Source organism: Citrus sinensis, chromosome 7 (assembly GCF_022201045.2).
Source record: "Citrus sinensis cultivar Valencia sweet orange chromosome 7, DVS_A1.0, whole genome shotgun sequence".
Taxonomy (NCBI): domain Eukaryota; kingdom Viridiplantae; phylum Streptophyta; class Magnoliopsida; order Sapindales; family Rutaceae; genus Citrus; species Citrus sinensis.
The window spans coordinates 277,931-290,229 of NC_068562.1; the positions used below are offsets into that span (position 1 = coordinate 277,931).

Here is a 12,299-nt window from a genome sequence, read left to right on the forward strand (position 1 = left end):
ATGTATTTAATTTTCAACTATCTTTAATTATAATTTTATTTAAAGTAAGGTTTTGTAAGAATAAAGGTTTTCGGGAGTGTTAAAAACTCTACTCTATTACATATTATTGTATGAGTTCGAAAATTCCTTACCAATGTCCAAATGTCTGTTGACACGCAGCATTCGTTTGGGCCTTGGCGAGGAAGTTTCGAAAGAGTGGAATTACTGCCACACCTTCTAAGTTCTTTTGTTTTTATGATTTTAACCTTAGTGGAAGTTACGTAAAAGGACAATACATAACTATTTAAATCCACACAAAATTTTGTAGAAGGAAGAATTTTAAAACAAGTAAAGGGAGCCTCTAGATTACAATAATTGTAACATACATCCCTTATGTGAACCACACAAAATTATAGGACCCACAATTTGTGTGGTTCACATGAGGGATGTATGTTACAATTATTGTAACTTAGAAGCTCTTTTGTTTTAAGGCAAAGCATGTTGTTTAGGATTTAGAAGTACAAATAAAATCTTAAATAAACGTTTGTGAAAATTAAACAATTAGTCGAAAAAAAAAATCACATAGCTACCAAAAAACTAATTAATTTATACTGCAACTAATAAGAAACAGATTCAAATAAGAACTCCAAACTCATGACATTGTTAAAGTTTTTCATTAAAAAGAAATAAAATTGTACAAGAGATAAGCAACAATATAATTACAAGCACACCATAAATTTACACTTTGCATATTATAATAGCTCTTACAAACTACAAGAAACCACATGACTATTGTTGGTCTTATGAGAGCCGGCTACCACCTTTAGTAATGCATATGGATGAAGTTAAATTGTTTAATATCCATTATCTGACCAGTAATTGGTTTTCAAAGAAATATAATAACCTTTACTTCAGAACTCCATAATTAAGCACGATGAAGCTAAAACAATTCAATAATGGGTGATTTATTAAAAAGTTATAACAAGTACCTTGATCTAACAAGCGGCATCAGAGCATGGTCATGTGTTCGATGGGTAGGCTAACACCTTATTAACCAGACAGCAATCTGTTCGCATCTTGGATGGTAGAGGTCGAGTATGGCTAAGTCATAATGGCAAAGGCTCGGTATGACCAAGTCAACTGGTGGAGTGGATTGGCATTGTATCAACTAGTAGTTATCTCGAAACATGGGGATAAGAACTATAAAAAACTGCAATCATCCGTAGAACTATAAAAAAAATGAAGTTAAATGATTGAATTACGGAGAGATGAAGCTAAATGATTAATGTTCATTCTCTGAGCATCAATTGATTTTTCACGAGGACTAAGATACCCTTTTCTTCAAAACTTCAAAGTTAAACATGCTGAAACTGAGCTGAAGCAACAATTCAATGATGGGGGACCTTACTGGAATGTTACAAGTTACAACAAGTGCCTCAATTCAACAACTCTCGTCAACTTGAATGAGTTGAGCAAGCGAATGCTCATAACTTGAATGAGTTGAGATTTGCGAGTTTTTATTTTTTTTATTTTTTGTTTTCAGTAACTAATTTTAACCATGAGTTTTTTTTAGCGATGAGATCCACGTTTGTATTGTCGTTTAAACATTAACGCTGGAGTTTAACAAGGAAGAATACGTTAGGGTTATTTTTTGAACTGAAAGGGGTGCAATAAGATATTAATATAATCATAATATACTTTTAGGGGATAAATATAGAAAAAAGGGGTTATAACTATAAGATGAATTTTTTAGGCTGCTCCAATAAGAAATTGGCCGTCAATTTGGACTGGGCCATCGTGTTCAGTTTTGGATGCCACACTATTTACACTACACATTTCTCTAACCACACCCCGATTGGCAAAGTCACTAAGTTATAACCTATCTTTCCGTTCACACGACATCGTTTCATTCTCTTTGCTGATTGCAATTGATGAAGATCGGCTCTCGTTCGTAAGGGTTTTGATTTTCGGAAGGCAAGAAATGGATTCAACGGATCGAGCTTCACTTGAGAAGCGACCCGGAATCTTAATAATTGGATCCTCCAACGTTGGCAAACGCACCATCCTTTCCCGTAACATTCTGTCCCTATTTGATTTTATAGCTTTCCCTTTGCCAATTGCTTTTATTTTTAATATTGTATTCTTTAAGTTAATCTCTATGTTAGTGTTAGGTTTACTTTATAATCTCTGATTCCTGGATTTACATTTGATTGATCCGATGTTGGTAATTCAATTTTTTTAAAAAAATGTTAACTTGTAGGATTACTTTCGGTTAATTTTGAAGACGCCTCTGATTCGTCATCCGAACTGCTTGTTAATGGGTATGATCTGTTCATTTATTTTGTACTGTTTCTTCTAGAAACCAGGACTGGACAGGAAAACATTTTGTGTAAATGTATTTTTTTCTGTTTTGTTCTTACTAGCAGCTGGACTATCAACACCAAGTATTATACTGCTGATGTTTCACTATGGATGGCTCATCTTCATGAGGAATTCTCGATTCGGTCCCTTCCCATATCAGACCAGCTGACTGCTTTAGTGATGGTTTTCAACCTCAATGATGTTAGTCTCTGCTATACATCCATGCCTTATAGGCTCTGTTATTTAGTATTTATTGCAAGGCTGACGTCACATGTTGATGTACTAATTCATGCTTCTTTCTTCACTTCGAGCAGCTGTCAACACTAGATGCACTGAAACACTGGGTGCCCAGCATTGATCTTCAAAAGTTTGAAATATTGTTGTGTATTGGGAACAAAGTGGATCTCCTTCCTGGTCATCCCGTTCATGCTGAATATAGAAGGCGCCTGCTGAAGCGCGAAGAGTCTTCTGCTGATCCTGATTTCTGTCAGTCTGGAATTTCTGAAACTGAGGGAAGCAGTTTGTTGGGGGACGAAGAACCATCCTGGGAGATTAGGAGGTCGTGTTTGGAGTGGTGCACTGTGCATCGCATTGAATATATTGAAGCTTGTGCTTCTAATGTTGATTTTGACAAATGTATGGCTCTCCTTTGTCTTGATAAGTATTGGTTATGATTAATAAGTTCTGATATATATGCACACAGAAAAATGACTGCTCTTGATAGGTTTGTCTATTGATGGTGATTCACAAGGAGTTGAACGATTATACGGTGCTCTTTCTGCTCATATGTGGCCTGGAATGGTCCTGAAATCTGGTGATAAGATAACTGAGCCGTCATTGCCAGTGAAAGAAGGTTTTTACTCACTACTTTCATTCAAATTGACTTCTTACTTTTTTATTACTTTGCTAATGTTTATTGCTCTCTGCTCAGAGTCGTCGGAAGAAGAGTCTGATTTTGAATTTGATTATGAAGAGTTATCTGCGGGTTCAGCTGATCCATGGGATGATTCGGAAGAAGTTTGGGTTTCTGCAAATGGAATGAGCAGAGTCCCAGATACAGAAGGGTCAGCTGCTCAGAACAATTCTGTCAAAGAATGCAATCAAGAGAATATAAAAACAGTTGACTATTCGGGGCCAGAACCATCTACGTCGAGGGGTACATCGGAGGATCAGAACGACAATGCAATGTTGCAAAAAACTGATGAACCTGATAAAGCCTCAGAATTTGATAGGGGTACACATTTTGACTTTGAGGATTTGGATCAGTTGATGTCTGAGATAGGAAACATGCGAAACAACTTGAGGTTGTTGCCTGATTTTCAAAGGAGGGAAATGGCTGCTAAGCTGGCTATGAAAATGGCTGCTATGTTTGGCAGCAGCAGTGATGTTGAAGAGGGATTAGATTGATACTTTTAAGATTGATCTTCCTGAGCTTCATCTCTGGGCTTACAGAAGAGCTGAGTTTGGGAACTTAATTAGTAGTTACACCTACGTGGAGAGTGAAATAGACGTGCTTCTTTGTGTTGGAAATTACTTGGGTTTCTTTTGTTCTCGGGCTCTCGGCTTCCCTTTTATTATACCAAAAAGAGTGCCTAGGAGACTAATGCTAATGACTCTGTGCGTAATAATTTTGTTGCATTTTAAAAGTGATAAAGTGGCTGATGAGAGGGGAGATTGCTGCATTTACCGAAGATTATGGGATAGCATGGTACAATGTAGGCAAAATGGATAGATTGTTAGGCTGCCTGTAGTAATGTAATATTTGTTATTGAGTTGCCTGTGCATTTGCTTTGCTGATACTACTTGTGTACTTGATTCGTTCTTGTAACTTATACTGTAATGAAAATACATTTTTCTTTTTAGTGTTATGTTGGTTTTTATTAATTTAATTATTCTCTTTTCTTTTTCCTTTTTAGTTTTTCTGTACAAAGATCAATTGACATAATCTTGGTCAGTTGATTCCTGAAAGTTTCATTCTTGAATTTAATATGCCAACGACGTTGCCATTTGCCACCTACAGCACGGTATAGGGCAATAGGCAGGACGGTTGCAGAAAAGATGGAACAATGACCGACACTTCTAAGAAGGTAAGGGTAGGCATGAATATGATATGATTGCGAGGAGATAGCTTTTCATATTAGGGAAGTTAGGGCGGGAAACCTCCGTTTTAGTATTTAGTATCAGTATTAGAGCTTCTCTTCTCTAGTGCAATCAATCTTTACTTGAAACAGTTTTTGCATGTTTTGAATAATGAAATAATTATTACTTAATTCTTTACCCTAAAAGAAGGACAACAGATATCTATATAATTGAACTCTTTATCTGAATTAGAATTATTGAAAATGTTTATCTGGGGCGGGCTAAGCAATATAAGTCTTATTTGGTATTAAAGTGTTGTAGTTTTTGAACTGGCAACGGCAATCGAGCTTGGGCATTTATAATATATTAATATGTCTATTTTTATCTGGATTAACTGATTAATATATTATTATGCCCAAAGCATCTACTTTATTTTTTTCTCTCTTTCTTGTCCTCTTTCTAATTTGGCAAGGTAGATGGATAACCAACATGTTAACACTCTATGTGATTGATTAAAGCATGTATGTGTGTTGTGGATAATCATGTGGGTTAAAAAGTATTAATCAAACGGTTAAGTAATTAACTAATTAAAAAAAAATGTCTGACTTTTATTACATGGGGTTTAATTGTAAAAGAAAAATTATATGTTCTGGGTCAGGGCATGCAGAGTGGGATTCATAGGTGAGATGAGAAACAACAACTCAACAATCAACAAGAGATTGAGAATATCTTTTCCTTTACAACAGAAATTTCCTGAGAAAAATAAAGAAAAAGGAAACTGCCCTTCTTTTATCTTTACACGTACACTTCACTTGACAAAAATATATATGTATATAGTAACAACGTAGCATTAATTATTAGTTAGCAAACTGAAACCCAATTCCTTCCCACTTGTACATTTCTTTTGGCACTTGATGATCTTGATGGAAGATTGATTACAGCCACCTACTATATTCGTCTAATGAATCATGACTTGAAATCGTCTGAAATTTGACCATCTGGTTCACAAATCACATCGAATCTTGTTCAAGGATTTGGCAGTGTAAGTGTTAGGCCACTTTGAAAACGCATGTAATGGGATTGCATCAAATAAAAAGAGAGTCTCACCCAATTGCAGAGTTTGGGTGGGGATAAGATCTTGACTGCCATTGCCATTGCTCCCACCCCTTTCATATTCATATTGAATTTTTTTTTGTTTTTTAATGAGATTTTTGGAGGGATCAATCAAAATGTTAGTGGAGGGCGGGTAATGCAGCAGCACTCTCCTTCAATTGCGTCAAGAAGTTACTTCATTTACATCATAATTTAATTAGATTCAACCACCTGGCCTCTTCTGCGAGCAACCATATCACTTGTTGCACATGATCGTCTGGACAAACGGAATTTGTATAAATGTGTTGGCAATATCTCCCTGATTAGAAGTTAAAATGCATCTTGATCAATCTCCCCTGTCGTGCAGATGCAAATGCAATTCATCATCATTGCGGTAATTATTTATATATTAGCCGTTTGATGGTTTAGCCTTACATTTGGACTCAATCCAATATTCCAATTCACAAATTCAGCTATCAAGCATAATTTGGGCTTAAACAAAAGCAAAGTCTATCTGTAACCGCTCCGCTCATAATTTATGAACAAGCACATCAACGTACAAAAAGAATGCCACTGTATCTAGCTAGCCCCATTTCTAATTACCAAGTTTCTCAGAACGCTAGTAAATTTATACAACAGGATGCAGCAAACTCTCACTGCATACACTACAATAATGGCTGAAGCTATATATATCATGGTTCTTTCGCAGAGGCAGGCTTCACAAATGAGAAGTCATCTCCATTGCTGGTTTCATCCCCATGATGGGCTTCACTTACTTCGGCTACTCCATCATCATCACGATCCATGTTTATAATTAAGTTGCCCGTTGATGATGTGGGTGATAATGGATCAGCTTCATAATCAGATAGATCACGGTCCTCATAGGTATATGAGCGGGTTGAGTGACCAGTAGTTTTGAAACGATGCAGTGTGTGTCCTCCAGAAGAGTAAACTGTTGAAGGGCTGGGGCTTACACTTTCACCAAGGGTTCGAGTTGAGGACTTTCCTCTCTTCTTCCTCTTTTTCACAGCCATGTGCCACCTCTTAAGGGCCTTGGATGTTTGTTCATCAAAGATTGATTTCTTCATTTGTGAACCCATCTGCAAGTATCCCAGCACCAAAGTTTTTTTCAGTTAAAATATCTACAGCTTAGAGAATAATAACATGATATATGAAATGGTATTGTGTTGTTTTTTCCTGATAGTCCACTTTCTACATCAATGTACCTGAGTAACAAGTGCATATAATGGAAGAGTGATGTAACTGCATAGAAATAGGACCCCAACCCTGCAAAACCGCATTAAAATTCAACTGATGAATTCGAGAAGGACTCAATGGTTGAGCATTGGACTGAAAGTATCCAGTACTGTTGGAAGGAATCAATGGTTCTAGAAAGCCAGATGAATTATATCGTTAACCAAATTTCTTTAAAGTGTCTATTTAATTACTTAGGAGAAGATGGGATAAAGGCTTACCCTAAAGCAACTTTCATTATTGCAAGGGTGAAATTTGCATGGAAGCAAGACTTCAACGAAAAAGAGTACTGCACAAAAAACACTTCATTAGACCTAATTTTGAGGTATCTGCAATGACGTTAAGATGTAATTAGGGAGGAAGTGGGGTGTTAAGAGAAGTTCATTACCCATATCCAGAAGAAATATGTAATCTGGAATGCATTCTGTAATCAACCAAAAGGCACAAAATGAAAAGACAGAAGTTTGCTAGTCAAGAATAAAAGTAGGGAAGTGTGAGAAGTAACATACTAGTAGTCAACAGCACCAATCTACAGAGAAAGAACTGGGTAATAAAGATGCAGATAGATAGATCCCATTATTGGTCTTAGACAATTAGACTCTTAGTTTGCCTCAAGTAAATAATAAGCAAGAAAATAGAATCTTCAAATTTTAAACAACAATTTAAACTAATCTTTTAATAGATACCTAAGATCTGATATCAGCAAAAAGAAGAGACAGTTCAAAACCTGAAACAAAGCAAAATGGATGAGATGAAGCACTAACTGAGGCCGACCAAACCAAAAGTATTGGTCTGAGCCTTGTACAAGAGGTATCCCTTGAACCACTGCATGTCTTTCTGAAATTTCAAGAGCCATCTTTGTCAAAATGGATTGAAGCTCTGTTCCAATAGCTAAGATTATCTGAAAAGCAGTTTCACTGTCAGAATTTCAAGTCTGCCATAAATTAAAAAAAATATAAATGGAAAGGTTATTGGGAATATATTTCTTACGATCAAAGGGATTAAGGATGCCCAAAACAATGCATGCCACCCTGAAAGGCAGATAATATGTTAATCGACTATATCAACTCCTATCTCAATTTGAAGTGCTGAATCATCTTGATCAAAGTGAGTTTTTCCAGGAAATCATGGCTCACCATTAACATTCAAGAGCAAGAAAACCACAAACGATGTCCACAACACAGGACTGGCAATAACACAACAGTAAGTCAGGACAAACATATTGCATTGCAAATTGATATGATAAAATTGAAGACGGCTTCAAGAAAACTGAATTATAACACCACAGAGTACCCATTATACACATTAGATAAAAAGAGTGTTACCTTACTCCAACAACGATCTTGAAGTCATCCTCTAATGATCTTTTAATATATTTCTGGAAGTTGAATTTACTTCCGGGAGCTAAATGGACCTACGATCAAATATAATTATCATAAAACAACACCATATCCAACATTAAAGATTACAAATTGCTTAACTGAAAACTCACATTGATAAATCCATTGCGCAGTGTCAAGTAGTCAGCCCTACTAACAGACCTGAAGAATTGTCGAAAGAAGCATCCCTGCAGTGGAAATAGAGATTCGTGATTTGAAATTTTAATATTGATCTAAGAGATTATACAACCAAATTTTCCAAAATCTATCTCAATTAGCTTTTTCTTCGTCACTAGGGACTGACAAGAATCATACAAATTGAAGTGAAAAAGGAAAAATGGAAGTTGAATACTACTTACAACATAGAAGAAGAAAGGAATCCTTGTCCAGAAACTGGTGTGTGCTCTCACAAAAGATGTCTCATGAGTAAGCCTGAATCTGGAAGGATCTGTATATTAATACATATTAGATTTTTCTTATGAAGTTGGCGCATAGATTCAGAAATTCAGGTTTAAGATTACAATTGCAATTTCAATCTATATCATTAAAGAAACTCTTCACTTTCTAAAGGATAGTATACCATTTGAAAATTCATAGTCATGTGTTGAAGTCTCCTCCTCCCACTTCTTCCAGCCCCGGATCTGTCCAACATATTACTATTAATTTTTAACTAAATATCACCAGGGCAACGACTATGTAATAGTTGATATCTGAGCACAGGTTTATCGTAATATTTGTCAAAAAGTGAGATGTGAATAAAGAATCACTTCAGCAGATTTGGCCAACCCTGCACAGGGGGTCTAAAATTAAAACAGGAACTTTAAAAAACAAAAAGAAAAACAAAATAAAAGCCCAGGATTAAAGTTTTATCAAGCATTGACGGCCGGGACTGTGATTTAATTCCTCAGAATCAGAAATTTATTTGAATTGTAAACTTCCAATTCGAAAATCATGTTACAGATCTGTTACGCTGCTAACAAGATTATACTACAATTTTGGTTGAAACGCTCCACTTAATTACATCCCTTAATAGTCATTTCATAGAGCTAAATCCAGTGATGTTGAAACTTTAATAATCTCATGAGACCTAATCACGCATCTATTTCGTTCAGCACTGTAGACACCATAAATGTACCCTGATCCAGTCAAGGCACCAGGAAGAGGTTAGATGGCAGGATACAGGAAGTATAACTTTCAATAAATAAATAAAGTTTGTATAATGTTCTCATACCTTTAGCCTCCCAAGCATCATGGTAATAGCACTGTATAACACATGAAAGACTGCTAAGAAGAATATGAGGATGTGTAATTGGTGCAGTGCCTCGACTGTTATAAGTGGTTCACTACCCTGTAGACAGGAATCAAATGAGATTTTTTTCAACATTTGGATTATGATTACTATATAAAACCTATCAATTTACAAGTACAAAGCTGTGGGAGCTAAACTGCCAAAGCGTGTAGATCCTGCATATCTGCAGGAAAGCTCTTGCATGTATCGTATGCCTTATGATGAGGATTATTGCCAAATTCAGAACAGGAAAAGAGAGTTGCTGGGATTGCATAATCCCGAGTCTTTCATCACTCTACACTGATTTATGTTTGCATTTATGCTAGATGTCAAATATGAGTAGATGAGATTAGAAGTTCACACGAACGAATTGCATGTCATGGCTAAAAGAGTTACAATTTTATTCAATCAAATAATCTAGTATACGTTGTTTCACAAGGCTTGTAGGTTAATGAGACACAGGTAGCTAATATTAGCTATGCCTCAGCAACGAGCTCATGATTGTGTTATATTTCAAAACTTATCATTAGGTTAAAGAGACATGAAAAACAACTAGGTGCGCTGAATTTAATTAATTTTTATCTTTGGTTTTAGCTCCAACCCATGGTCATGAAACCGAATGCTATTTCCCAAGAAAAGCCTAGAAAGAAAATTCAGCAGTCGGTGGGTCAAGTTGCCAGTAAAACATTGCATTAAAGGTTGTGAGAATACTAATAATCTGAAAGTAGCTTGTATCCGCATCTGAAAGTAGCTTGTATCCGCACACAGTGGGCATGGCTCACACATGACAAGAAAGAAATAAGGAGAGTTGCAGGAAAAGGTAAACAAGTTCAGGCATGACATGCACTCACCTTCTCGCATTCAGTTGAAGTAGCGGCAGCAGCTAAGTATCTGTGTTGGAACCACAAGAGTCTTCTGCGATGTTCATGTTCATCACCACTAGTGTCTGAAGCGTCGTGTTTGCCATCAGCCTTGCACGGCAGCATGGTGTCTGCAACCTTTGAAGGAATACATATTTTGGAAATATAGCTCTGCCCAAAAGTGAGTATGAGTGAAATGAACCCCAGAACCATAAGCTCTGCAAGAAGGAATTACATGCTGCATATAAAAAAGGCGAACCAAGAAATCCAAAAGGAATAAGTAGTGACATAAAAGAGAGATTCTTGATCGTACCAGCTTTGATCTTCTCGAGGGCTTCAAACAGAGCTCTCTTGTGCCTCTCCGTAAACCACTGGTGAAATTAGAATTCCAGGAAGTTATCAAAAGAACAACTCAATTGAAGGAAAGCAGAGGAAGCAAAGTAAATTAAAACAGAAAGGGTGGGAGGGGGAGCAAAGCATTTGGTGGAAACGCAGAAATAAAAGAAGCAGCAGCGCGTACCGTTCCAAGTTTGTGAAGACTCTTTTCCAAGAGAATGGAAATGAGAATGATAACTGTACAAACACCAGCAACAGCCCAAGTGGGTGTCTGATTAAGCTCCCTTTCGGTGCTGCTACTCCCTGTTCCAGACCCGGCTGCTGCTCCCAGACCCACCAAAAAAACACACCAATAATATAAGGGCAACATTATTTTCATTGGTTTAGTGGGTGAATCAGTGATAGACTAGACGATGCTCTCTCTCTCTCTCTCTCTCTCTCTCTCTCTCTCTCTCTCTCTATATCTATATATATATGTATGGCTCGCTCGCTCGCTCGCTTAAAACACGTTTTCAGACTTGAAAAAGGACAAATTAGAATCCAGTCCTTCCTAAATAATAAAAAACTGATAAAGCAGGTGCATGCGCTCGCTCACCTGTTTAAATTTATCATTTATTACAACAACATTTACATTTGGAAGGAAATGCCCATTCAATTTAATTTAATTTATGACATCTCCCCCCCCCCCCCCCCCCCCCCCAGCCAGCCAGGCTCCATCCGTCCGTCCAATCCTTGATAATATTTTAATCTTATTTATTCCTTTTCAAATTAGCATCACCGGCAGTTTTGGTCCAATTTATATTTATATAATTTTTTTTTTCTTTGGTAAGAAGAGTGAGTGAGAAGAAGAGTAATTGAATGCGAAAAAGAAAGCAAAGCTTTGAAAACTTGAATGTGAATTGCCCTGCCCTTGACGGTGTAATTACACCACAAACACAAACACAAACACAAACACAACCACAGTAACAGTCAGAAATAAATAAAGCCATTATTTATTTAAGGCGTTCGCGGCATTGATTGAGGGGAGGGCCCCGCTCCTGCTCTAATTCTTAATTCTTTTGAGTTTTGTCACTTAAATTCCTGCCAGCTCAGCTTTTACAAGTTACATACAACACAGTTACAGTCAAATCCCGGCTTGAGCCTTGAGCCATTGTTTATCGTTAATTCTTCTGGATTTTTCATCAATTTTTGTACGCATCCCATGTGAAAATCCGAAACTTAAAACAAAGCCCCTGAATTTATTTTACCAAAGATATATATTTCATCTCATCATCCAAGTTAAGTTAACAAACAAATTAGTAACTGCAAGCCGTTGCAAGTAACGGTTGTAAGATTGACTTTTGCCTGACCAATATTATATACAAGGGTAGGGTAAAATGTATGCTGTTCTCCCGTCCTATTTCTTTGTCTGTATGCTGTTCCAAGTGAGATTTAATTTAATTTAATTATTTTTTTTTAATTTTCTTTTATTTAAGATAAATATTATGTTATAATTAATATAACATACACACTCAACAACAACCACACAAATTATATAAATTCATTATTTATGTAATTATTATTAAATATTAATATTACATTAATTAATTATAACATAAAGACTTCCTTCATTTAATATCGAAGTCGAAGTTACACACTAAACAGCTACGAAGAGTGGCCCGTAAAGCTTGT

General features: G+C 36.3%; 2 protein-coding genes across 3 annotated transcripts; one reads left to right on the forward strand and one right to left on the reverse strand.

Annotated features, from left to right (window-relative positions):
• The first annotated feature begins 1,860 nt into the window (after positions 1-1,860).
• LOC102613897 (uncharacterized) lies at positions 1,861-4,202 on the forward strand. Of its 2 annotated transcripts, none has more exons than XM_006467045.4 (6): positions 1,861-2,051; positions 2,240-2,300; positions 2,403-2,541; positions 2,655-2,976; positions 3,065-3,193; positions 3,272-4,202. In XM_006467045.4, exons 1-6 carry the CDS (start codon positions 1,961-1,963, stop codon positions 3,745-3,747), a joined length of 1,218 nt encoding a protein of 405 aa, XP_006467108.1. In that variant the 5' UTR covers positions 1,861-1,960; the 3' UTR covers positions 3,748-4,202. The 2 variants fall into 2 exon arrangements, with proteins under 2 accessions (XP_006467108.1, XP_006467109.1); XM_006467046.4 differs by having other exon boundaries at positions 1,862-2,051; positions 2,406-2,541.
• A 1,820-nt stretch (positions 4,203-6,022) lies between these two features.
• LOC102613602 (MLO-like protein 10) lies at positions 6,023-11,128 on the reverse strand. Its single transcript, XM_006467044.4, has 15 exons — positions 10,813-11,128; positions 10,606-10,663; positions 10,284-10,510; positions 9,376-9,492; positions 8,725-8,785; positions 8,504-8,592; positions 8,258-8,332; positions 8,091-8,179; positions 7,902-7,951; positions 7,756-7,796; positions 7,493-7,666; positions 7,154-7,189; positions 6,987-7,054; positions 6,738-6,798; positions 6,023-6,611 (listed from the first exon to the last, which is right to left on the reverse strand). Exons 1-15 carry the CDS (start codon positions 11,005-11,007, stop codon positions 6,204-6,206), a joined length of 1,749 nt encoding a protein of 582 aa, XP_006467107.1. The 5' UTR covers positions 11,008-11,128; the 3' UTR covers positions 6,023-6,203.
• Positions 11,129-12,299: the final 1,171 nt, after the last annotated feature.

Bases quoted from the DNA above. Each gene is read 5' to 3' on its own strand.
- LOC102613897 (XM_006467045.4), top strand. From the start codon at position 1,961: ATGGATTCAACGGATCGAGCTTCACTTGAGAAGCGACCCGGAATCTTA. The intron at 2,052-2,239 runs GTAACATTCTGT...GTTAACTTGTAG, and splicing joins CAAACGCACCATCCTTTCCC to GATTACTTTCGGTTAATTTT. The intron at 2,301-2,402 runs GTATGATCTGTT...TGTTCTTACTAG, and splicing joins TCCGAACTGCTTGTTAATGG to CAGCTGGACTATCAACACCA.
- LOC102613602 (XM_006467044.4), bottom strand. From the start codon at position 11,007: ATGAAAATAATGTTGCCCTTATATTATTGGTGTGTTTTTTTGGTGGGT. The intron at 8,333-8,503 runs GTAAGTAGTATT...TTTCCACTGCAG, and splicing joins TTCCTTTCTTCTTCTATGTT to GGATGCTTCTTTCGACAATT. The intron at 7,055-7,153 runs GTAATGAACTTC...TTTTTTGTGCAG, and splicing joins CATATTTCTTCTGGATATGG to TACTCTTTTTCGTTGAAGTC.